The sequence below is a fragment of the Triticum urartu genome, chromosome 4A, assembly GCF_056163025.1.
Source record: "Triticum urartu cultivar PI428250 chromosome 4A, HENAU_Tu73, whole genome shotgun sequence".
Lineage (NCBI taxonomy): Eukaryota > Viridiplantae > Streptophyta > Magnoliopsida > Poales > Poaceae > Triticum > Triticum urartu.
Window position 1 is genome coordinate 23,747,540 of NC_141876.1, and position 23,301 is coordinate 23,770,840.

The 23,301-nt window shown below is 50.6% G+C and overlaps 1 protein-coding gene across 1 annotated transcript; it reads right to left on the minus strand.

Annotated features, from left to right (window-relative positions):
* Nucleotides 1-6,702: 6,702 nt before the first annotated feature.
* Nucleotides 6,703-8,500, minus strand: LOC147974566 (F-box/FBD/LRR-repeat protein At4g00160-like). The gene is made up of 3 exons (XM_087520080.1): nucleotides 8,006-8,500; nucleotides 7,430-7,786; nucleotides 6,703-6,933 (listed from the first exon to the last, which is right to left on the minus strand). Exons 1-3 carry the CDS (start codon nucleotides 8,498-8,500, stop codon nucleotides 6,703-6,705), a joined length of 1,083 nt encoding a protein of 360 aa, XP_087376206.1.
* Nucleotides 8,501-23,301: the final 14,801 nt, after the last annotated feature.

Sequence of the window (23,301 nt, forward strand, 5' to 3'; positions counted from 1 at the left end):
TGTCCAAGTCACCAAGACCCTCATCGACGGCGGTGCAGGGCTCAGTGTCCCGTCCGTCGAGACGTTCGATAGCCTTCAAGTGCCATACGATCAGCTCCAGCCCACCAAGCTTTTCTCAGAACTGACTGACGGCTCCACAATCCCGATAGGGCAAGTTCGTCTCCCTGTCACCTTCGGTCAGCGCGACAACTAACACACCGAGCTTGTCGACTTCGACGTCGCCCACATCTGCCTGTCGTACAATGCCATCCTCGGGTACCCGGCGCTAGCCAAATTCATGGCAGTCACCCACCATGGCTACAACATCCTCAAGATGTCGGGATGCGGCAGAATCATCACAGTCCATTGCAAAGAAAGAGACGCGGCGTGCTCCCTCGAGCGCGCCTTCCAAGCTGCAGCAATCGAAGACCCTGACAGCGCGGGTGTGCAGTACCCTCCTAAGGCCAACCCCAAGAAGAAGAAGCTGCTACTCCACTCTGGGCCCCAGGAGAGCGGCGACTCCAGCGGCGCGACCTCAGGATCAGCGCCCGCGCTTGGGGCGCCTCCCTCCCATGCATAGGGAGGTGCGCCCAGCGCCCTCCTCGGGCAGGGCATGAGGGTTCTCTTCTGGAGGGCCTCGGACCCAGCCAACATCACGAGGCAGGCGCTCGGGCACCACGTGGAGGCGTGCTTCACGGCATGTTTCCCTCAGGAGAACACTGGGCGAGGAGCGCCCGGCACCCAGGAGTTCATCACCAAGGCATCTCAGGAGCTTCAGGAAGCAAGAGCAATACGCGGTGACCGCCGCCCACCTGGCACTGGTCCCCACCCAGGCGAGGGTGGTGAGCTGCGCGTCTGCATCGACATCCCAGGGCTCAATAGGGCTGCATCTCAGGAGCGCTACTGGCCTTTGCGTGCTGGCCGGTGTGAGGGTCCACCTCATAGCTACGTTCGCATGCCGTTCGGCCTGCCGAGTGTAGCTGTCGCTTTCCAGCGCAATCTGCGGAGCATCCTGGCAGCTGGTCAGGAGGCCAGGCATCACGCAGTCCTAGCGGAGATGGAGACGGTCCTCAGGAGGCCACCCGAGCCTCCAGGGCCTCCCGAGGCTCAGGGTCTCGACGACTCGTGAGGAGCGACTTCCTCGCTACATGTCTTCAGCTACCCCAACACTTCTTTGACAACCAAACCAGGTGACGTTTTCCAAGTTTATTTAGCTGGGAGCGCCCCCTGGGCTGCATCATTCCCAGGCCGCATGGGTCCGCCCCTGCGGCATGTATCCACTTGCATCTTTAGTTTACCCTGCTAGGGGCGCCCCTCGGGCTGCATCATCCCCAAGCCGCTCGGGTCCGACCCAGTGGCATGTATCATTCTCGCATTTACCTAAGCTAGTTTCTTTTCATGCATAATCTATCTATGGTTATCACCTACTTGATTGTCACCCACCATGGGAGCCGTGCGCCGATCATCTTTCTTCAGGACCCTTCGCATAAGAAGGCTAGGCACGGCGTCTGTGCTCGGGCCCGTCCCTGCAGCATTGATAAAACCAAGGCCGAGCTCTGTCTGGCGGGCCGACCCCATTCACGTCACCTCCTGGGGTCGTTGTTGCTTGGCCTTCTCGAGTGATAGCCTCGGGAAATTCATTCGGCGCAGGTTGTCTAACCATCTCACAGGAACGCCATAGCCATCAAGAACCAAGACCAGGTGCAACCCGCCTTGAGGTAGGGCCTCGTGAGTCCCGCGCTGGCTCACGAGTGCCCAGACACACCTCGTCTAGCCCTGTCGTGCAAGCCATGTGTCAGGGTGGGCTGTACACGCCCCCGGGGCTCTCCGCAGTAGGGAGTTCCCTCCCACGTGCCAGTGGAAGCACCATGCTCCGCGCTGGCAGTTGACACTGCCGAGGAGCGGCTATGCCCATGCAAGTACGGAAGTGTTATGCTCCGCGCTGATAATAAACAACTTAAGGCGGCCTCACGGCCATATCAACCTCAGGGAGCCTCCGGGCTCGGTGTCTGGCCTCATCGCAACACCTCCCCTCGGGAGAGTCGCGCGAGGGGGCTGGGCACGGGGGCTGCGCTCGGGTCACGCCCAAGCATACGCCACCCTGCCAGGTCCCTCGGACCTTGTCGTCGCGCGCCCTCCCCAGCGGAGCCAAGGTACGAAGGTCGTTTGAACGTCAAGGGGGACTCCTGAGAATCGCGACTTAGGAGCCTAACTGACCATGTAGCCCCTCACTCCTTGGTCCGTCCTGGTGATCTGGACGGCCCAATGGCGGCTGAGGTATGCGCGGGGTCGGGCCCTGCCGACGTAGAACACTAGGCCTACTTCCAGATCTCCTTTCTATAGGCTGTTTGCGCGTCAAGGGGGACTCCTAAGCATCGCGACTCAGAAGCCTGACTGATCATGTAGCCCCTCACTCCTTGGTTCATCCATATAGGAAAGTTTTATGCCCCGGGTGTAGACTATCTCGTCTATGTAGCTCCTTTCCGATAAACGGAGGCCTTCAAGGGCTAAATAAATACAACCATGTATTAGCCACTATGTGTGAAGCAATGAATAGAGCAGTTAAAACTAAAATAAACGAATATTGGCTTTTAAAATGGAAATTACAGTTTTAAACTACATTGTGAGTACAAAGAAAGATTTGATACATTATATCACATATATTAAGCACATAAATATCAACGGCATACCACAGTAAAATTATAATAGATAAATGTTAAACCAGAACAAATATAGATAACGATCAGAACATACCAACGAAAGGTTTGGGTAACGCTTTGTGACCTCCTCGAGATTCACTCAACATCAAGTCAATGGGAAAGAAGAAATCTTCTGCTTGCAAATCCAATTGTATAATATCACCATAAAACAGATCATAGTCACGTATCAACTTTTCCCATCCAGGTCCATGAAACTTAGACATGTGGTTGCCATCTGTAAACTTAATCCTGTAAGACAATTCCTCAGTAGTGCCGAACACAAGGTCAAAATCTTCGTCTTCAAAATCATCCACGAAAGCTTCATCTTTCCATAAAGTGATCAAAGAAAGGGCCTGGTTCCGGTAGTAGCATGGGACATACTGCATAAAAGTAAAATTAAGACAAAGGTATATAAATGTTTTACTGATTTTCAGAAAACAAATGCATGAAAGAGTTTTTTTCCTTGAAATTTCTTGGCTTTCAGGCATGGGCACAGGCAACATCTATGACATTTAATTAAACCCATACAAAACAATTGAACTTCTAATTACATCAAGGCCTATAAAATAAAAACAAGCATGTGCAGTATAGTTCGCTCCGAAGGAATACATGTGGTTGCTGACTGCTGAATAAAGATAACTGTAACAAATACAGTGACGAAGTTTTTTTACTGGCCACGCGTGATTTGGTAGCAAAACTCACCAGGCATGACTCATAACAACGAGGCAAAGACATAATCAAGAAAGATTGGGCAACATCAGATTCAACACCGGGACAGTTGAGGTTCCTGCAAACATCACATGCCATCTTTGTCTGTGAGATGTAACAATATATAAGAGTCGGGTTCATTAATTATTAAAGAAAAATTTATTTCAACACTCCGCTAATGGTACAAAGAATTAAAGGACTGTATATCACTGACACACGCTTGTTTCAACGAGTAAGACAGAGCGGAGCGAATGCTAATATGGTGATATCCATTGATGTTAGTGTCTTTGTAAAAAATGAAAGAGCACGCACAGACCTCTTCAAATCTACAAGCTCTTGCAGCGAACTGAAAAAAATCAACTGTTGTCCTCCAAGATTATTCCCATATACAACCTCTTCAAAGGGGTAGGATATTAACACAAAAACTAAAATTAAGAGGGTAACAGACAACAATAATCCATCTAAAAAAGACAGTGCGCAATGCGTAAGTATTAAGCAGAGGGGAAAATTTTACTGTATTTTAGAGCAAGTGGGCGAATCGTAGATCCATCTATGTGGACTGTAGAGTCAAGAAGATGAAGCAAGAAAGACGGAAGGAACCAGAGAAGGGGAGCGGAAGAGCAGGTGACTCGGCAGGGAAGACGCACATAACGATGTATTTATGGAGTAATTATGGAGAGGGAAGAAATTTTGTGTACTCGCTCGCCAAATCTGAAACTACTGACAATAGTAAATGGCTCCTTGCCATCCCAGCGCAAAAAAGGGGCGTGGGAGGGGGTGGGGGTAGGTGGGTCTGGCGAGTAGGTGGAGTATTTGGTCGAGCCGGACCATGTCGAAGTCCCTCGCCTTCATTTCCCCTCTCGCTCTCTCACAATATCTCTTCCTCTCTCTCTCTCTCTCTCCTCTCAAATTCGACGCCGCCTATGGCATCGGAACTGCTCACATCCTTTGGGCCATGTCGACACAAAACTTTGGACAAGAAGGGAGGAAAGAAGGCTTGAACTTCCTTGAACTGGATTTTGATTTCTATGTAGGTGCTTTCCTGCTACATGCGGAGCGTTGAACTAGGGTTTGTTTTCCAAACAAAAGATCTGAGCTCTAAACATTCATGTGTCCTTGTAGGAGAACCCTGACACCATTGAAGACCATGATTTCTATGGCAAAGAGCTCGACCATCCTCTCTACTGTGTTCTTCACGATACCAATCCTCTCAGGTGTGTGGCTTTTGAAGGAAGTGACACGGGGAGGAGGTTCTTCGGCTGTGCTGTGAAAGTTAGTCACTTTTGAAAATCCGAGTTACTTTCTTGTTGAATCAAACTGTTTGGATATAGGACTTGTAGTCTACCAAAGAATATTGATTTCTTCTTGTGTTTTCCGTTTGATTGTAGGAAACATTGTGTAGTCCTTTTACTTTACATAAAAGGGTAAAAGTCGCTACTTATTTTACATCATTGAACACAAAAGAAGTGATCTAGACACCCTCATGTTTGTTTACAAATGGGACTTCTGTTTAATAGTCAGTATATTATTCAAAAAAAACTCTCTAAATAAGTTGTCTACAGAGGTAGCTCCAGATTAATTCAAGCTGGCTTAAAAGAAACTAAGTACAATTATGAAATAACTCCGCGGACAGCGTGGGCGAAGCACCATAATTAGTGTTGTGGGTACCTAACCATTGAAGTGCCACATTGCACAAACACGGTTCATAGTTAGTTGAATGAGGTTATAAACCAAGTATATGTGAACTTTATTATATTCCAGAGCTTCTGCAGCAGTGTATTAATAGTATTTGTTTATTTTGTTCATTTTTTGTTCGTAGAGAGGCGTGAACTATGGAGTCGTCGAATGGGTTGACCGCCCATGGCCTATAATTATGCAGAGGTGCCTACTCAAGCTCTGGGGGATGTTAGATGAGAGCAATGATGACAGACAAGCAAAGGATGAAGAGATAAGCAGGCTTGAAATGGATACTGAACAAGTGAACCTTAAGCTCGAGAATCTTGTTGCAGCTGTGGAAAGAACTAATGTAACTACCATGAAGATTGACAGGCAGAAGAAGCGGATGGGTATCATTGATAAAGACGTCAAGCTCATTCAGAGGTCTCTCACAAGTGCCATTCATAATCTTAAGGACGACAAGGGTGAGATTAAGCTGGACAGGGATTTTCTGAAGGAGGAGGTGCATAAGATGAAGGAGAATAGAAAGAAGATGCAAAGCGTCATCTGTGATCTTTTGGGGCAAGGGTTTGCGAACACTGATGACCTCCTCATGATCAAGGTTATACTCAAAGAATGATCATTAACAATTGCCTTCTTTTGAAATGTTGCAAGGGATACTCGTCTAGTATAAGTTTATGCTTGGACATGGTTACTTGAGGCATGTATCTCATTTTTTGCAATCTTTCAGAGGGTGTGTGACGGTCTACACACATCAAATATTGATCTCCTGAATATTTTTATATTTAAAAGAGGGCGCATCCGGCAATCTTTTGTCTTGGATCGTTCCACGAGACATGGGTTACTGTAATCTAGCAAGTCACAGATGTCGCATTGGCAGGCATGGGGAACCATGCCTCTGGTGACGTAGCACTGACTTGTCAAAGGCACGGTCCTATGTCAGACAGGAGCGCCGCACTAGCACTGACACACATAAAATCTACAATCTACAGAGTCGCGCTTACTCCTGAAGCCGACGCACGCCAGTGCCGACTCGATTGTTTGTACTCATACATAAACTCATTCACGGACATGCATTTACACAAAAGGCACGTACAGTCTGAGGTCGCTGGGAGCACGGTTTGAGATTAAGCAGAGCCACAGCCATGTGCACATACAATCTGCCACGAAAGGAGGCAATGCCGTCTGGTCACTGCAGACACACTGGTTTACATGCACTAGATGCACGTTCCTTGCTGAACAGGCAAGGCAGTGCCTGTTCTCTTCCAAATTTTTTTGTTTCATGGTCGACGACCGCACAGAATGTTTTTGTAGCATCACGACAGTGACATAAAACTATCAAATTTTTAGAACAGCGGGTGCATAGCACAAAAGCATTGTTATAACAAGCTTACAAAATGGTGCAAAAGGCTTCAGCCATGTTTAGACATAACACAGAATCAGATTGGTGCAACAACATCTAACTGTACTAGCTTGAGGAACTAACTACAGACCTGTGTCCAGCAGGCACAAGTGAACGGATCTGACAAATCCAGGCATTCAACACGCATGTGTTTCAAATCCAAGCACAGATGATTGCAGCATGCCGATAACTTGAGATGGGCGCGTTTGGAAACTTTATTCTCCCACGGAACAACTTCTATTGCTGTTCGTAAAATTCTTGCGTGAAGTCTGAGGGAAAGCGAAACTTAATCCTCATGGTCTCTAGCTCCATTGCATTCAGGATAAAGAACCTCACAAACTCAATATTCTTCCTGCTTTTTTCATAATCTTCCAGTGTTACTGTCTTTAAATGAATGATGTGTTCTTTGAAAAACACACGGTGCTTGCGACGCCAAAAGTTTCTTGCACAATCAGGAATGTTTCCTCCCTAAAAACACATAAAGGTTGAAAAGATACTCAAGATCTATCGAAGAACAAAATGAACGATAAATTCCATGACCCCCATCCCAATCAGTTTGTCGAACATTTCCCTAGATACGGATGCATGTATAATAATAATAAAAACATGCCTAGACATAGGGTGTGTCCATTGCAAACAAAATGTAAGATAAGCTTTTTGAGATGCAAGGAGTGCTGCACTATGCACGGTATGATCTTTTCATTGGGCGTGAGAATCATCACCTCAACAAACAAGTTCTCCAGATTTGGAAGGCACTTAAGTAAGTGAATGACCAGGTCCACTTGATAAGGCATGGCCAAAAACAAGGTTTTGACAGATTGCCGCATTGTAGATAGGCTGGCCGTCGCCAAATCCTTCACATAACATGGAAAATAAAACATAAAATTATTAGAACAAAAGTTTGGATGACATGAAACTACTTTCTCAAGGAAATGCAGCTGAAATTATTGTGAAATGTTAGTACCATAAGACCTGTGGAGTCAAGCGAGATCCTGAATTTGCCCAATGTCTCCAGTTTGGGTGCAGAGACGATGAATACCTCCATGTTATTGCTCTGGACATCGTGGATCAACCTTTGAAGTGAGGGGGAATCCTCGATGATGAATTGTCCTATCTCACCACGGCTGCCGATGCTTACAAGGTTAGGGGGATTTATTGTGATCCGATGCCTTTCTGTATTGCAAACAAGCAACAGGTACTCGAGTGCAGGGCAACTAGAGTTGACTATGCTTTGCAACGAGAAGTCTGATATATCAACCTCAACAAGCAAAAGTCTCTTAACCAGTGGTAGTTCAAGTACCTCTACATAATGGTCTGGTATCTGGCAACACGCGAAGCTCATAGTGCGTAGAGAAAAGGAAAACCGAAAGACGGACTTCGGTAGAGAGGGCGTAGATGAAGAGCATGTGTGCGATAGTTTGACAGTTTCTTTCACAAATCGTGGAAACAGGTAGTAAAACTCAAGCACCTGGAGATTGTTCAATCTGGGGGACTCAAGCCAAGCATGGACAGTAGAGGGTCTGCATTGGAGGTAGCACACCAGTATACAAAGGCAGAGAACTGTGCCCACATGGCTGGAGAGGATGGACTCTGGAAGGCAAGAACCATCACCGGGAACTGTTTTCCCCTGATGCCAAGTTCCAATGTATCGTATACGAGCAAGCTCCTCGCTGTACGTAGAGACCCTACTGATGATATCGACATGAACTGTTTCTAGGGCGTTAAAAAGACGAGCGACGGGGATCTCACGGCAGTCAAGATTCAGAGGAGCGGTCGGCCAAACAGGACGCCAACGACGTGCGAGCATCCGAGTGCGGATGCCCTCCCTAGTGGAGAGACGGGAGATGACCTCACCGAGGATGGCGTCCGGGAGGTCGCTGATGCGGTCCGGACCAGACTGCTCTTTCTGATCCTCGGATCCGGTAGGCGCACCCTCGCCGCTTCCAGCCGCTACCGCCAAACCATCATAGGACGGCGTCGCCGGTGGTGCGAGCTTCGCCCTCTTGGTGCATGGCGCACCGGAGTGGATCTCCATCTCTGTCTCTGTTGCTGTGATCGCGCTGCCTGCGAGCGCCACTATATGTGGCGTGGATCTGAAAAGCCCAAGGAAAAGGGTGTGTCTAGGGTTTCGAGACATCCTCCGTTCGGCTTAAATAGCCGGAGCCTAGCCTCGGGCGACGAGCCAGAGCGGCGTCGCCAGAGGGGACGCCCGTCGGACCCTTGGGTTTCCGGAGCGGTGCCACATGGCATTCACACCCGAATACGAGGAGACACCCGTCAAAACATAACTGGGGACGGGAGGGAAGGGCAGAAGAGTGCAGGGATCCGTTCAAAATGATTCCGTTGACTCTATCACCAGGAGATGCACGGTATGGCGGCCCAGATAGGCATGCTTGCGTTTTACGTGAGGTCACGTTCGTGCGTTTATAGCGGAAACCCGCGGCAGCCGCCTCATCCTTGATTCAGTGTTTCCGGTCACAGGCACGGGCATGAAGCGTTCAAAGGCATGGTCGGTGGTATTACATAGAGTCACGCTAGCCTGTGACTCTATCAGACGAAGATGCATGTGCGTTTAGCCCACGGAGATGAACCTTTGTCTTACACACAGCCACTGACGTTTACTCTGCGAGGCACAGATTGGCCTATAAGAGAGACGATGTTTTTAAAAGCTTATTTCCTTGTATTTAAGAGCACGGATGTGTAGTCCATACAGACACCGTTCCGTACTAAATTGTGTCACGCTTCTTTCTTGATAAAGGCGTCGACGTTCGTGGCTGTTTGTGTTTCAGTGTCAAGGTTCACAAGCACGGGCATACATCCCTCAAAGGCATGGCGTGCTATTATATAGAGTCACGCACAAGGGTTTTCTGATTGTATTCCGAATGAGTCGGTGGGCTCGGTCAAAAGGAGAGGCATGGACATCAAGCCCTCGGAGGCATAGTTTGTTCTTACTCGGAGTCACGTTTGTGCGTTTATTACGGAAACCTAATAGGTTCAGGCGACTGTCCTTGTTAGAATTGTTTTCGTTGCATGATTTTAACTCAAATGCACGAAGCGACTAGATATGTTTAGTAGCGTCATGGTCCTTTACGCATGAAGAAGACTTATTGTGTGTCAGTGTTTCAGGTCACAGGCACGACTCTCATGCCCACAAATGCACGAAGGCGACTTTATATGTTTAGTAGCGTCACTGTCCTTTACGCGTGTCAGTGTTTCAGGTCACAGGCACGGTTGTCAAGCCCACAAACGCATGTCATGTCATTATCCAGAGTCACCTTCGTGTCTCTTTGTGTTCCAAATGCATCCGTTGACTATATTACCAGGACAGGCACTGTCGGGATGTCGAGGGAGGCATGCTTGTGTTTTACACGGAGCCACGTTCGTGCGTTGATTGCGGAAACACCACGTTTCGATGGGTGTCTCCACCTACTCGGGTGTGAACTCCACGTGGCGCCGCCACAACCCAAGGGTCCGATGGACGTCTCCTCTGGTGATGCCGCTCTGGCTCGTCGCCCGAGGCCAGGCTCCGGCTATTTATGGCGGACGGACGGAGTTTCAAAACCCTAGACACACACTCTTCCATCCTCTGCCTGCCGCTAGGCCATTCAATCATCTTGGTGCTCTCTATCCTGACCCTCTCTGACATGGCTGGTCAGGAGGAGACTACTGTGGAAGCCAGTGTCCAGACACTGCAGGAGATCCAGGCTGACGAGGGTTCCTCGTCTATAAGTTCACTCTGCTTCTGCTTCATTCGTTTTTTCTTTCCTTTGGCTACTTGGTTTAGTTGTGAAACGTGAATAAGCCAGACGGAGTCTCGAAACCCTAGCCACATCCCCTTCGTCCTTTTGTATGCCTCCACGCCATCCACTCATCTTGTTGTTCTCTATCCTGACACTCTCAGCCACGGCTGTGCAGAAGGAGACTCCTCCAGAGCGCATGTCCAGTCGCAGGAAAAGATCTCGGCTGACGAGGGTTCCTCATCTGTGAGTTCGCTCTACTTCGGCTTCATTCATTTTTTTTTCTTTCGGCTACTTGATTTAGTTGTGAAACATGGATCATTGTGGTGAGCTTCATCCGAATGTTGATGAGGGTGTGTCCTGCCATCAATCTGACATCTTCTCCTTTGACCAGCTGAAGAACCTGTTCAATACTGTGGAAGACTTTGTGAAGATATCCACGAAGTTGGACGAAGAGAACAAAGTCATCATTGCACTTCTGATGGAATGAGAAGGCGCAGCTCGAACTTCAGCGCGACAAGCTGAAGCTGGAATCATATTGTTGGAAATATGCCCTAGAGGCAATAATAAAAGCATTATTATTATATTTCCTTGTTCATGATAATTGTCTTTATTCATGCTATAATTGTGTTATCCGGAAATCGTAATACATGTGTGAATAATAGACACCAACATGTCCCTACTAAGCCTCTAGTTGACTAGCTCGTTGATCAACAGATAGTCATGGTTTCCTGACTATGGACATTGGATGTCATTGATAACGAGATCACATCATTAGGAGAATGATGTGATGGACAAGACCCCAATCCTAAACATAGCATAAGATCGTATAGTTCGTTTGCTAGAGTTTTTCCAATGTCAAGTATCTTTTCCTTAGACCATGAGATGTGTAACTCCCGGATACCGTAGGAGTGCTTTGGGTGTACCAAACGTCACAATGTAACTGGGTGACTATAAAGGTATACTACGGGTATCTCCGAAAGTGTTTGTTGGGTTGACACGGATCAAGACTGGGATTTGTCACTCCGTATGACGGAGAGGTATCACTGGGCCCACTCGGTAATGCATCATCATAATGAGCTCAAAGTAACCAAGTGTTTGGTCACGGGATCATGCATTACGGTACGAGTAAAGTGATTTGCCAGTAACGAGATTGAACGAGGTATTGGGATACCGATGATCGGATCTCGGGCAAGTAACATACCGATTGACAAAGGGAATTGTATACGGGGTTGCTTGAATCCTCGACATCGTGGTTCATCCGATGAGATCATCGAGGAGCATGTGGGAGCCAACATGGGTATCCAGATCCCGCTGTTGGTTATTGACCGGAGAGCATCTCGGTCATGTCTACATGTCTCCCGAACCCGTAGGGTCTACACACTTAAGGTTCAGTGACGCTAGGGTTGTAGGGATATGTATATGCAGTAACCCGAATGTTGTTCAGAGTCCCTGATGAGATCCCGGACGTCACGAGGAGTTCCGGAATGGTCCGGAGGTAAAGAATTATATATATGGAAGTGCTATTTCGGGCATCGGGACAAGTTTCGGGGTCACCGGTATTGTACCGGGACCACCGGAAGGGTCCCGGGGGTCCACCGGGTGGGGCCACCTGCCCCGGGGGGCCACATGGGTTGTAGAGGGTGCACCTTGGACCTATATGGGCCAAGGGCACCAGCCCCAAGAGGCCCATGCGCCTAGGGTTCAAGAAGGGAAGAGTCCCAAAGGGGGAAGGCACCTCCTAGGTGCCTTGGGGAGGAGGGATTCCTCCCCTTGGCCGCACCCCCCTAGGAGATTGGATCTCCTAGGGCCGGCGCCCCCCCCCCTTGGACTCCCTATATATAGTGGGGAAGGAGGGCCTCTCATAACACATCTTTGGTGCCTCCCTCTCCAACACATCCTCCTCCTCCATAGTGCTTGGCGAAGCCCTGCCGGAGTACTGCAGCTCCACCACCACCACGCCGTCGTGCTGCTGCTGGAGCCATCTTCCTCAACCTCTCCTTCCCTCTTGCTGGATCAAGAAGAAGGAGACATCACGCTGACCGTATGTGTGTTGAACGCGGAGGTGCCGTCCGTTCGGCGCTAGGATCTCCGGTGATTTGGATCACATCGAGTACGCCTTCCTCATCCCCGTTCTTTGAACGCTTCCGCGCGTGATCTACAAAGGTATGTAGATGTAATCCAATCACTCGTTGCTAGATGAACTCCTAGATGTATCTTGGTGAAACCGTCGGAAAATTTTTGTTTTCTGCAACGTTCCCCAACACATATGTTATGAAGAAACAGGTCGAGGAACTTCGCGCCGAGCAACCAAAAAAGAAGTCTCGCCGGACTAAGTAGACAGCAACGACCCTGATCCTCGTATCTGAAACTGTTAAGTAGTGCACTATTTTTTTTTATTTTGTCTTCCGTTACCTTGGGCCATCAGTAACTTTGATAACAAATGTGTTTTACTTTCCTGGGTCACGTTCATTGCAAGTTTATGGGTACAGATGAACATTAACGTAATGGCCAGTTCTAGAGACGCTGTTTTTAAAAGCACGGACGTGAAGTCTCTGCAGCCAAAGTTTTTGAACCAACTAGAGTCATGTCTTGTGCACACATGAAGGCGTGGACATTCCTGCCTTTCTTTGTTTCAGTGTTTCGGGTCATAGGAAGGCATAGTCGGTGGTATTACATAGAATCACGCTAGCCTATGACTCTATTAGACGGAGACACACGGGCGTTTAGTGTTAAGGGTACCAGGCACGAGCATAAAACGCTCAAAGGCATGGTCGGTGGTATTACGGACATGAACTCTTGTTAATAAAAGTTCACAAGATATGAACTCTCTACGAACACAATTGCGTACTGAGTTGGGTCACGCTTTTTTCTTGATGTTACCTATATTATTCGATAGAAGCGTGGAGGTTTGTCGTTGTATGTGTCACAGTGTTAAGGTTCACAGGCACGGGCGTACAGTCCTCAAAGGCATGGTATTGTATTATATAGAGTCACACTCGCCTGTCTTTGTGTTCTGAATGATTCCGTCCACTCGATCAGATGAAGAAGCACAGTCATTAAGCCCACAAAGGCAAAGATTTGTCTTATGCACAGCCACGTTCGTTCTTTAATTGCGGAGACCCGGCGGAATTGGTTCAGATGAGAACACCCACTGTTTACTCTGTGAGGCACGAAATGGCTTATTCGAGAGACGCTGTTGTGGTATATTGCTCGCACGGTCGTGAGTCCCAGAAAGTCAGGGCTTGCCATTGTGTAGAATCACGTTAGTTTGTCTACGTGTTACAAATGAATCCGTTGAACTGTCCGCGAACACAGGCACCGCCATGAAGCCCAGACAAGCATGGTTATGCTTTACATGGGATCACGTTCGTGCGTTTATAGCGGAAACCCGCAGCAGCCGCCTCATCCTTGATTCAGTGTTTCGGGTCACAGGCACGGGCATGAAGCGCTCAAAGGCATGGTCGGTGGTATTACATAGAGTCACGCTAGCCTGCGACTCTATCAGACGAAGATGCACGTGCGTTTAGCCCACGGAGATGAACCTTTGTCTTACGCACAGCCACGGGCGTTTACTCTGCGAGGCACGGATTAGCCTATGAGAGAGATGCTGTTTTTAAAAGCTTATTTCCTTGTATTTAAGAGCACGAACGTGCAGTCCATACAGACACTGTTCCATATTGAATTGTGTCACGCTTTTTTCTTGATAAAGGCATCGACGTTCGTGGTTGTCTGTGTTTCAGTGTCAAGGGTCACAAGCACAGGCATACAGTCCTCAAAGGCATGGCATGCTATTATATAGAGTCACGCACAAGGGTTTTCTGATTGTATTCTAAATGAGTCGGTGGGCTCGGTCAAAAGGAGAGGCATGGACATCAAGCCCTTGGAGGCATAGTTTGTTCTTACTCGGAGTCATGTTTGTGCGTTTATTACGGAAACCTAATAGATTCGGGCGACTGTCCTTGTTAGAATTGTTTTTGTTGCATGACATCCGTGCCTTTACTGGGAAAACCCAACGGTTCGACGGGCGTCTCCTCAGATTCGGCTGTGAACGCCACATGCCGTTGCTCAGTAAACCTAGTCATCCGACGGGCGTCTCCTCAATAAATAGTGTTGGTACCCTAGCTAATAACAACATATATCAACACACTGCATCAGCCGAATTGGTTTGAATCCCCGTGAGGCAGTTGGAAATGCCAATTTTTTCTATGGGTACCGACACATGGGGTCCCCTCGTCATCCATACAAACGCGCCACCACATGTACCACATTTGGCTAAGTGCACCTAGTACTCCACATCATTTTCAACTTCTTCGTCCCCTTCTCGACAAGAGCCGCCGCCGCCAGCTCCCGACGACGCATCTCTTCACTGCCTGATCTGCGCGGCCGCCGCCAACTCCAGCAAGTAGGTGAGATCTCCCCTCACCCCCCTCGCGAATCTTATTCTCTTCCCAAACCGCATGCGTCTCCCTCCGGGCACGGATCTAATCCAGAAATTTTATTTGATACATGCGGTAGATGATTTGTTGATAGATATGATGTTTCTTTGTTAGATTGATGGATGTCGTAGTGTAGGATCTGAGTCGTACCAGGGAAAAGAGAGGAAGCACCGTGTATTGTACTATGGTAGCGTACAATTCAACTTAGAGTTCAATATGTTCTTTGTAGAATGGAGGAAGCGTCGTGTCGACTGTGCAAGTCATGGTGCCGGACCAGCCTTTGTACTACCACGCTGTTCGGCATCTACTTCCAGCCTACTTTTGTTTTTGCAGTGGTAGCAATTTATATGAACCTTCTGACAGTTCATTAATTTTGTCTTTTATTGCTATTTCCACTAATGCATTGTGTTTGTTATTTGTTTTTATCTTGCACAGATCGTCCCATGCAATGTGAGATTGGCATTCAATGAGCTTGTCGGAGACACCGTGACCTTTGACGCTCTTGGGGGGCGTACACTATGCAGGTCGATAAGGGGCGAACGATAACCCAGATTGGAGGAGATGAATGGGATCGTTTCATCGCCCGCTTGCGTCTTAGTGGGGGTGAATTGATCAGGTTCTCCTTCAGAGCAGAAAGGCCCAGGATTTCTGTTATCTATTTGAATTTGATTTCAGATAGTGAGGATGAAGTTCATGAGGAGGACGATGGTGAGGATTCAGATGATGATGAGAACCCACTTGATGAAGCACTCTATGCCCAAAGACTGAGGCTGAGCGGCGATGAAACGTGCAATCTCTGGAACATGCTTCTGCTACGTGAAGACTATGTCGGGATGCCATTCATGACATGCCTCACAAGGACGAATGTTAAATAGCATCTCATGGTATGTTACTTACTGTGGTAATTACATGATATGCATGCTTAATAAGTGTACTAGTTGATATGATATGCATGTTGTAGTACTGTGATATATCCTTATGTAGTGTAGTAATATGCGATGATATGGTTAGTGTACATAGTAAACTAATGATATGCTTAATTACTGTAGTAATTCGATGATTAGCGTCTAGTGTAGTTATGTGATGATATATATGCTTAGTGTTGAATCCAATGATATATGTGTCTTCAAGTGTATGATTTGCTGATAATTGCATGTGACATGCTCATATATCATACCAACTATTTTCATAAATTACCTAAGAGGTTATCTGTTAGTTGTGGCATCGAGACGCATGAAGAAGGCATGGCTGTTGGACTACGCCTTACCAGAACGGGATCCATCACCACCTGTGCCTACGCAGTGGACACGGACGGTCGCACTATCTTCAACCGGGCGGGGTGGAAGAAGTTCCTTCATGGCAAGAATCTTCGGATAGGTCAGGGCATCCTACTCACTGTTGCGAACACTCGTCGCCATGACTTGAGGATGATGATCACCATCAACCTCATTTAGAACTGGCTGGGCCATGTTTCGATGTGAAATGAACTTGGTATGTTAGCTCTTGTTTTCCAAGTACTTGTCGTGTATTACCGTACCTATCTATCTATATATATCTAGGTTCAGTAAATTGGCCGTGTATCGCTGTGAAATGAACTTGTTGTGTTTGGGGCTTGTTTTGCTGTTGCCCCAGCGGTTATTTGAGACTTCCTTCAACTTGAAACTGTCTTGACTTGTTGTTGGATGCTTGCTGTTGTTGCTTTATTTGAGACTTCCATCAATCCTATGGATGAGAAGGCGAAGGCGAAGCTCGACCTTCAGTACGACAAGCTCAAGCTGGACACATACGTTATGACAAGCTCAAGCTGGACACAGGCACGGGCATGAAGCGCTCAAAAGCATGGTCGGTAGTTGTCGGTGTCAAAACCGGCGGATCTCGGGTAGGGGGTCCCGAACTGTGCGTCTATGGAGGATGGTAACAGGAGGCAGGTGTCGGTGCTGAGGAACGACACCTATGGGATCACAAGAATCCCTACTACGGTTAGCGGGGCTCGGGGTCGTGGGAAGAGCGGATCTAACAGGTAGCCCACAGTTTGTTTATCCAGGTTCGGGCCGCAAGGATGCGTAAAACCCTACTCCTGCTTTGGTGGATTGTATATATGTGTTCTTGAGCTAGCTATGGGGCGTGAGGAGCTCCAAAAAGCCGAATCCCTCTCCTGGTCGCCTCGGGCCTCCTTTTATAGGAAAAGGGGTGGCCACAGTGGCACACAGGAGGTGGAAAGGGAACAGTGATGCGAGGTTATCCCTCGCATTACAAGACAAGGCGCATTTAATGCGTCTTGCTTAGGTATCCTTGCTTTATCGGGGACGGGGGAGAGATATCAGTCTCGTCCGTCGCCGCTCCTTCTCGTGTCGACATGCGCCCTGGCCAGCGATGCCAGAGATGCCACGTAGGTAGGCAAGCAGCTGAGGTGGCGCAGTGGTGGGTCTTCACAAAGATCTGCATGCCGCCACGCAGGTGCCTGCTCAGCTGGTTGGGTCGGCAGCTGCATGCATGCAGTGGTGGAGGTTTGGTCGGCATGGGCCTGATGGTGGCCCTGCGGGTGTCCTCGGGAAGGGCCTTGCCGGGGCCCTGGCAAGGGTCTTGCCGAGGCGCATGTTGTCATCCCCGGCAAGGCGCTTGTCGGGGGCCTTGTGGTCTTCCTCGGCTGGGATCCCGCCAAGGGTTGTCGTCTCCTTAGTGCGTGTCTGATCTTGAATGTCTTCACGAAGATCTGCATGCCGCCACGGGGATGTCTCCCGAATCCTTGCCCTTTGGGGGCAGTGGACTCAAGGGTGACTTGCTCCGTAGGCGCGGGACGAGTCGCCGCGGCAAGGGTCTTGCCAGGGTTGCTAGAACTGTCTCCCGGCAAGGATCTTGCCGGGGGAGTTCGCTTCGTCCCCTTTGCTCTTCGTGGTCTTGGCCTTGGCGTCGTTCTAGTTCTCTTGAGCTTCGGTCTTACCCTGGCTCACCTCCCTTGCCTTGCTTGGTGTGGTGGTGCCCGTGGCTCAGACTGCCCGTGCACAGTTATAGGGGTACAAAAAGTGTACCCCTCTTTTTGTGCACCGACAGGAGCCCCCGGGCCTGGTCCACACATAAGCGCAACGCGTTGTTTGGGCTAGGCCCAAAAACGGTGCGCGGGCAGGCGGGGCGGTTTTTACCGCGGTAAGATTCTTCGCGCGCTGCGCTTCCCACGATTCCCACGCGTGGCGCGGCGTGGGGAGGCGCGTGTGATGTGGGCGGCATGCGTGGGGTTGGTTCCCGCAGGCATGCGTCACGTCGTAGTAAAGGGGGCGGTTTGCGCCTTCCCCATAAACGCAGGGAGGCGTGGAGGCGTGGCCCATTTACTGAATGGGGCCGAGGTGCGGTCCTCGAGGCGTCCACTCCCCATGATCACGGGGTCGGGAGAGGTCGCCTCACCCATCCCCTCGGTTCTGCACGTCCGCCACGTGTCTCCCATGCGCTTGGGATGGCAAACGGTGGAGGCGGGAAACCGGGCCATCGCTGGTTGGGGCAGCGGGTCGGCCCTGGCTCCCTGCGCCTCCCGTGTCTTGATTGGCTGAGCAGGGCGGCCAAGCCCCAACCCCGATCCTTTATAAAGAGCGGGAGGGGGATGGCATCCCGCATTCCTTCATCTTCTTCTTCCTTCAGCTTCTGCTCCTCCCTTCCATCCATCATGGAGAGAGGGAATCCCGGTCCTTCAACAGTGGCGGCGAGGGTCGCCGCTCGACAACGCGCCCCTCCTTCTCCTGCGCCTGCGGTGGCAGAGCCAGCCGCGAGGGGAAGGGGGAGGGGGCGAGGCCGTGGGCGAGGCCGGGGCGCTCGGGGAAGAGGAGGACGGGGTGGCGCGCCAGCCTCGCCTCCGCCAGCAGCTCCTCCTCCAATGGAGGGCCACGTTGGGGATGACCCTTGTGAGTTCTTCATCAGGCTGCGCTGGCCGCCGCGCCGTCGCCTTCGTCTCCCGACTCCATTTGCGCGGGAGATGGAGCTGGATCCGCCGGAGTCATTGTGGCTGCACATGAGGGGCTGCGGGATCAGTGGCATGCGGGCCCGCGTCGACTTCCCCGCCCCTCACGTGATGTATCTTTGTCCAGGATGGAAGACGTTTTCTCATATCCACCGCTTGACAGAGGGGCTCACTCTCCATTTTAAGCTGATGGAGGGTGGCCTTCTCTCCGTCAAGGTCTTCGGGTGCTTTGGGACCCATGCAAGGTGCTGTGTGGAGAGCTCTTCTGATAGCAAAGACTCCTCCTCGGGCGGGAGTGACGAGGAGGACAGCGGCAGCAATGACGAGGGTAGTAGGCGGCAGGATGACGGGTCCGATTAGGTGTCGGGTGCCGCTCCGTGCGGCACCGGCGACCCCATCATCCGCGTCGCCGGCTCCCTGAACTTCTCGGGGTCGTCTCCGTGGGCGGCTGGCGTTGGGAGGCTGCGGAAGAGGAAGAGGGCGGGCGGCAAGGCCGTCAAGTCGGAGTACATGGGCATCGATGCGTTCAACGCGTGCTGACGTCCTGCCGCCTCGTCTTCGAGCTCTGCTTCCGGCCCCGCCATCACCATCCAGCCTTTGGACGGCCACCAAGATGTTCTCTTGGTGTCTTCTGCCACCCGTAGCTCGCCTAGGCGCTCCTTTTGTCCCTTTCGCCTCCTTGACCTGCCTCCTGAGGAGAGGGACAAGAAAGGGATTATGGGCACCTTATCTCTTTTTAGTTTGTAAGCCTTCGGGCCTTTGTTGAATTTAAAACTTGTAATCCCATCATTCATGTTTTTCATTCCCTATGGACTGTACCTGAGTGGAATGTTTTTAATGAAAAAGGGATGCTTGCCGGGTCATTTGTTTGCGGGTGGAACCCACGACAAGGAGTAAATCCTTGATATCTTCAAGATAAACATTTCCTTGCCCGGCAACAGGCCTTGCCGTCTCCCCACTTCGCTCGACCTTCCCCACGCCTTTGGCGGAGGCAGGGATGAGGCGGGTTCAGGCTCCTTGTTTCATCCTTTCGCTGCCGCGACTATGACCAAACTTGGCCCCAGGAACGAGCCCTAGGGCCTAGAGTTATGGGAGCACGGTAGCTTAGGGGAAAACAAGGTTTCACATACCTCAGTCCATAATGGAATGCATGATAAAGGATGAAGAACTTATCTGAAGCTGCAGTCCCCGGCAACCCTGGTTCGCCGTGGGTGAATCTTTGCTCTTGCAGCCCCCGGCAATACTGGCTTGCCGGGGGCTAGATGCTGGTCTGTTCCTCTTCTTTTCCTCCCCAAGCGGTTTGGCACGGATACCCGTGTGTCCTGCGAACCAAGGAAGACAAAAGAAAGACAAAGAGACGCAGACTCGACCTCTAAGCTAGGGGTTAGTCGCCGCTAAGCACTATCAACCCTAACCAAGGACGAGACTCGACCTAGCATGCATGCTATAACTCAGGGCGCCAGCGCTTCATTTGCTTATGCTCAGGGTTTGCGCATGGCTTTGTACAAAGGGTTACATGCGTCATCGGCAATGCTTGTACAAAAGGTGGCTTGCCAGGGGGCCCGGCAAGCCGCGCCTCACGGGTAAAACTTGCGAAGATGCTCAATGTTCCAGGAGTTACTCACCGGAATGGCATCTTCGGTCTCTAGGCGGACTGCGCCGGGCCTGGTGACTCGTATTACCCGATAAGGGCCTTCCCACTTTGGCGTCAACTTGTTGGAATTTTTGGCCGATTGAACGCGCCGAAGAACAAGGTCGCCTTCCTCAAAGCTTCGGGCATGAACCTTGCGGCTATGGTAGCGGCGCAAGGCTTGCTGGTAGCGTGCTGCTCTCATAGCCGCCCGAAGACGATCTTCCTCAAGGAGCGTTGCATCATCTTGGCGCAGTTGCTCTTACTCAAGCTCATCATAAGCGAGTACTCGAGGTGACCCGTATATGAGTTCAGTGGGGAGAACTGCTTCTGCCCCGTATACCAGGGCAAAGGGTGTCTGGCCGGTGGCTCGATTTGGTGTCGTTCTGATTGACCAAAGAACCGCCGGCAATTCATCAATCCAGCGCCTTCCACTCTTGTGCAGCCTATCAAAGGTCTTTGTCCTTAAGCCTCGCAGTACTTCAGCGTTTGCCCTCTCAGCTTGACCATTGCTTCATGGGTGAGCAACGGAAGCGAAACAGACTTTGCTGCCGAGGTCTTGGGTATATTGCATGAAGGTACGGCTTGTGAACTATGTACCGTTGTCGGTGATGACCCTGTTGGGTACACCAAAACGGCACACTAGTCCCTTGAAGAATTTGACGGCTGACTGAGCTGTGACCTTCCTCACTGCTTCCACCTCTGGCCACTTTGTGAACTTGTCGACTGCAACGTACAAGTACTCAAAGCCCCCGGCGGCGCGGGGGAAAGGGCCCAGTATGTCGAGCCCCCAGACCGAGAAGGGCCAGGAGAGAGGAATGGTTTGAAGGGCTTGAGCTGGCTGATGAAGCTTCTTTGAATGGAACTGACACGCTTCACACCTGGTGACTAGTGTCGTCGCATCCTGGAGGGCGGTGGGCCAGAAGAAGCCTTGCCGAAACGCTTTGCCGGCAAGGGCCCTTGACCCGATGTGGGATCCACATATGCCTCCATGTATCTCCGCCAACAGCCCCAGTCCTTCCTCTTGAGGGATAGACTTCAATTTCACGCCGTTCGGCCTCTTTCTGTACAGGACGTCATCGACGAACTGGTACATAGTAGAGCGACGGGCTACTTTTTCCGCTTCTTCCTGCTCCTCAGGAAGTTACCCTGTTTGGAGGAATCGGACGGTATGCTGTGCCCATGCTGAGCCTGGGGCTCGACGGCGAGGACTAAAGGCGTTTCCTCCGCTACAGGAGCGGCTGTCTCGGTGGCAAGAGCTTGATGCTCCGCCGGAGCTAGCCGTCCCGTGGCGGGCTCAGTGTCTCCGGCAACATCCTTGCCGGCGGCTCCGGGGAGCTCGGCGGGAAAGTACTTGCCGGGCCCTGATTTCCTCCTCTTGTTTTGCTCTGTTGATGGATCAACGGATGGCTGAGCTGGCTGAAGCACAAAGGTACCTGGTTCCACAGGTAGCTTGAGGGCAGCGCGTTTTGACAGGTAATCGGCGATATCATTCTCCGCTTGGGGAACGTATTCTGCCTGTATACAGTCAAAACGCTCTTCCAGCTTTCTCACTTCATCGACGTAGGCCTTCATCAATGGGCTCTGGTAATCCTTGTTGACTTGCTTGACGACAAGTTGCGAGTCGCCTCTGACGACGAGTTTCTTGATTCCGAGGTCCGCCGCGATCCTAACACCGGCAAGCAGCCCTTCGTACTCAGCTGTATTGTTTGTTGACACCTCCCTGGGGAAGTGCATTTGGATCACGTACTTGAGGTGCTCTCCGGTGGGCGCGACAAGCAGTACGCCAGCCCCGGCGCCCTGTAAGGAGAAAGCTCCACCAAAGTACATGATCCATTCGCAACTTGCCTCCTTGCCGGGGAGAGCAGTCTCTTGGGCTTCTTCGTCAGGCGTCGCGGTCCATTCTGCAACGAACTCCGCCAGGACTCGGCTTTGAATCGTCGAGGTACTCTCAAACTTGAGGCCAAAGCTGGACAGTTCCAGTGCCCACTCTACGATCCTTCCCGTTGCGTCTGGATTGTGCAATATCCGTTGCAGAGGGAGGCGAGTGATGATAGTGATTTCGTGCGCCTGGACGTAGTGACGCAGCTTCCTCGAGGCCATAAGAAGGCCGAAGAGCAGTTTCTGCACACCGGAGTACCTTGATCTAGCCCCCTGCAGAAGGGAGCTAACAAAGTAGACTGGGTGCTGCATCATCTTCTTCCTTGGCGGCACTCCAACCGGCTGCGTCGTCTCGGCATCGGTGGCATCGGGCTCCGTCGCTGCTATTACCTCATCATCAATTTCTCTCTGCGCCACTAGTGCGGCGCTGACCACCTGGTTCGTTGCCGCCAGGTACAGCAGCAACGGTTCATGTGGCCTAGGCACAACTAGTATTGGCGCGGAGGAGAGGTACCTCTTCAAATCTTGCAATGCTGCTTCGGCTTCTGGTGTCCACTCCATCGGGCCCGCCTTTTTCAAAATCTTGAAAAAGGGAAGGGCACGCTCGGCGTACTTGGAAATGAACCTGCTCATGGAGGCAACGCAACCGGCAAGCCGACGCACATCCTTGACTCGCTTGGGCGCTTCAATCTGCTCTATAGCTTTGATCTTGTCTGGATTGGCCTCTATCCCACGCTATGACACAAAGAACCCAAGAAGCTTGCCAGACGGGACGCCGAAGACGCACTTCTCAGGGTTCAGCTTGAGATTGATCTTGCGTAGGTTTGCAAATGTTTCTTGTAAATCTGATATGAGGGTTGCCCTGTTATTGGTTTTGACCACTATATTATCCATATAAGCTTCCATATTTCTATGGAGCTGGGGTTCAAAACCAATCTGGACCGTCCTTGCAAAGGTTGAACCAGCACTCTTCAACCCGAAAGGCATCCGTATAAAGCAATACGTACCACATGGGGTGATGAATGCCGTTTTCTCTTCATCTTCCCTTGTCATGAAGATCTGGTGGTAGCCGGAGTAGGCATCAAGGAACGACAACAGGTCACACCCAGCTGTGGAGTCAACAATCTGGTCGATGCGCGGCAACGGGATGGGGTCTTTGGGACAAGCCTTATTAATATCTGTGTAATCAATACACAGCCTGCA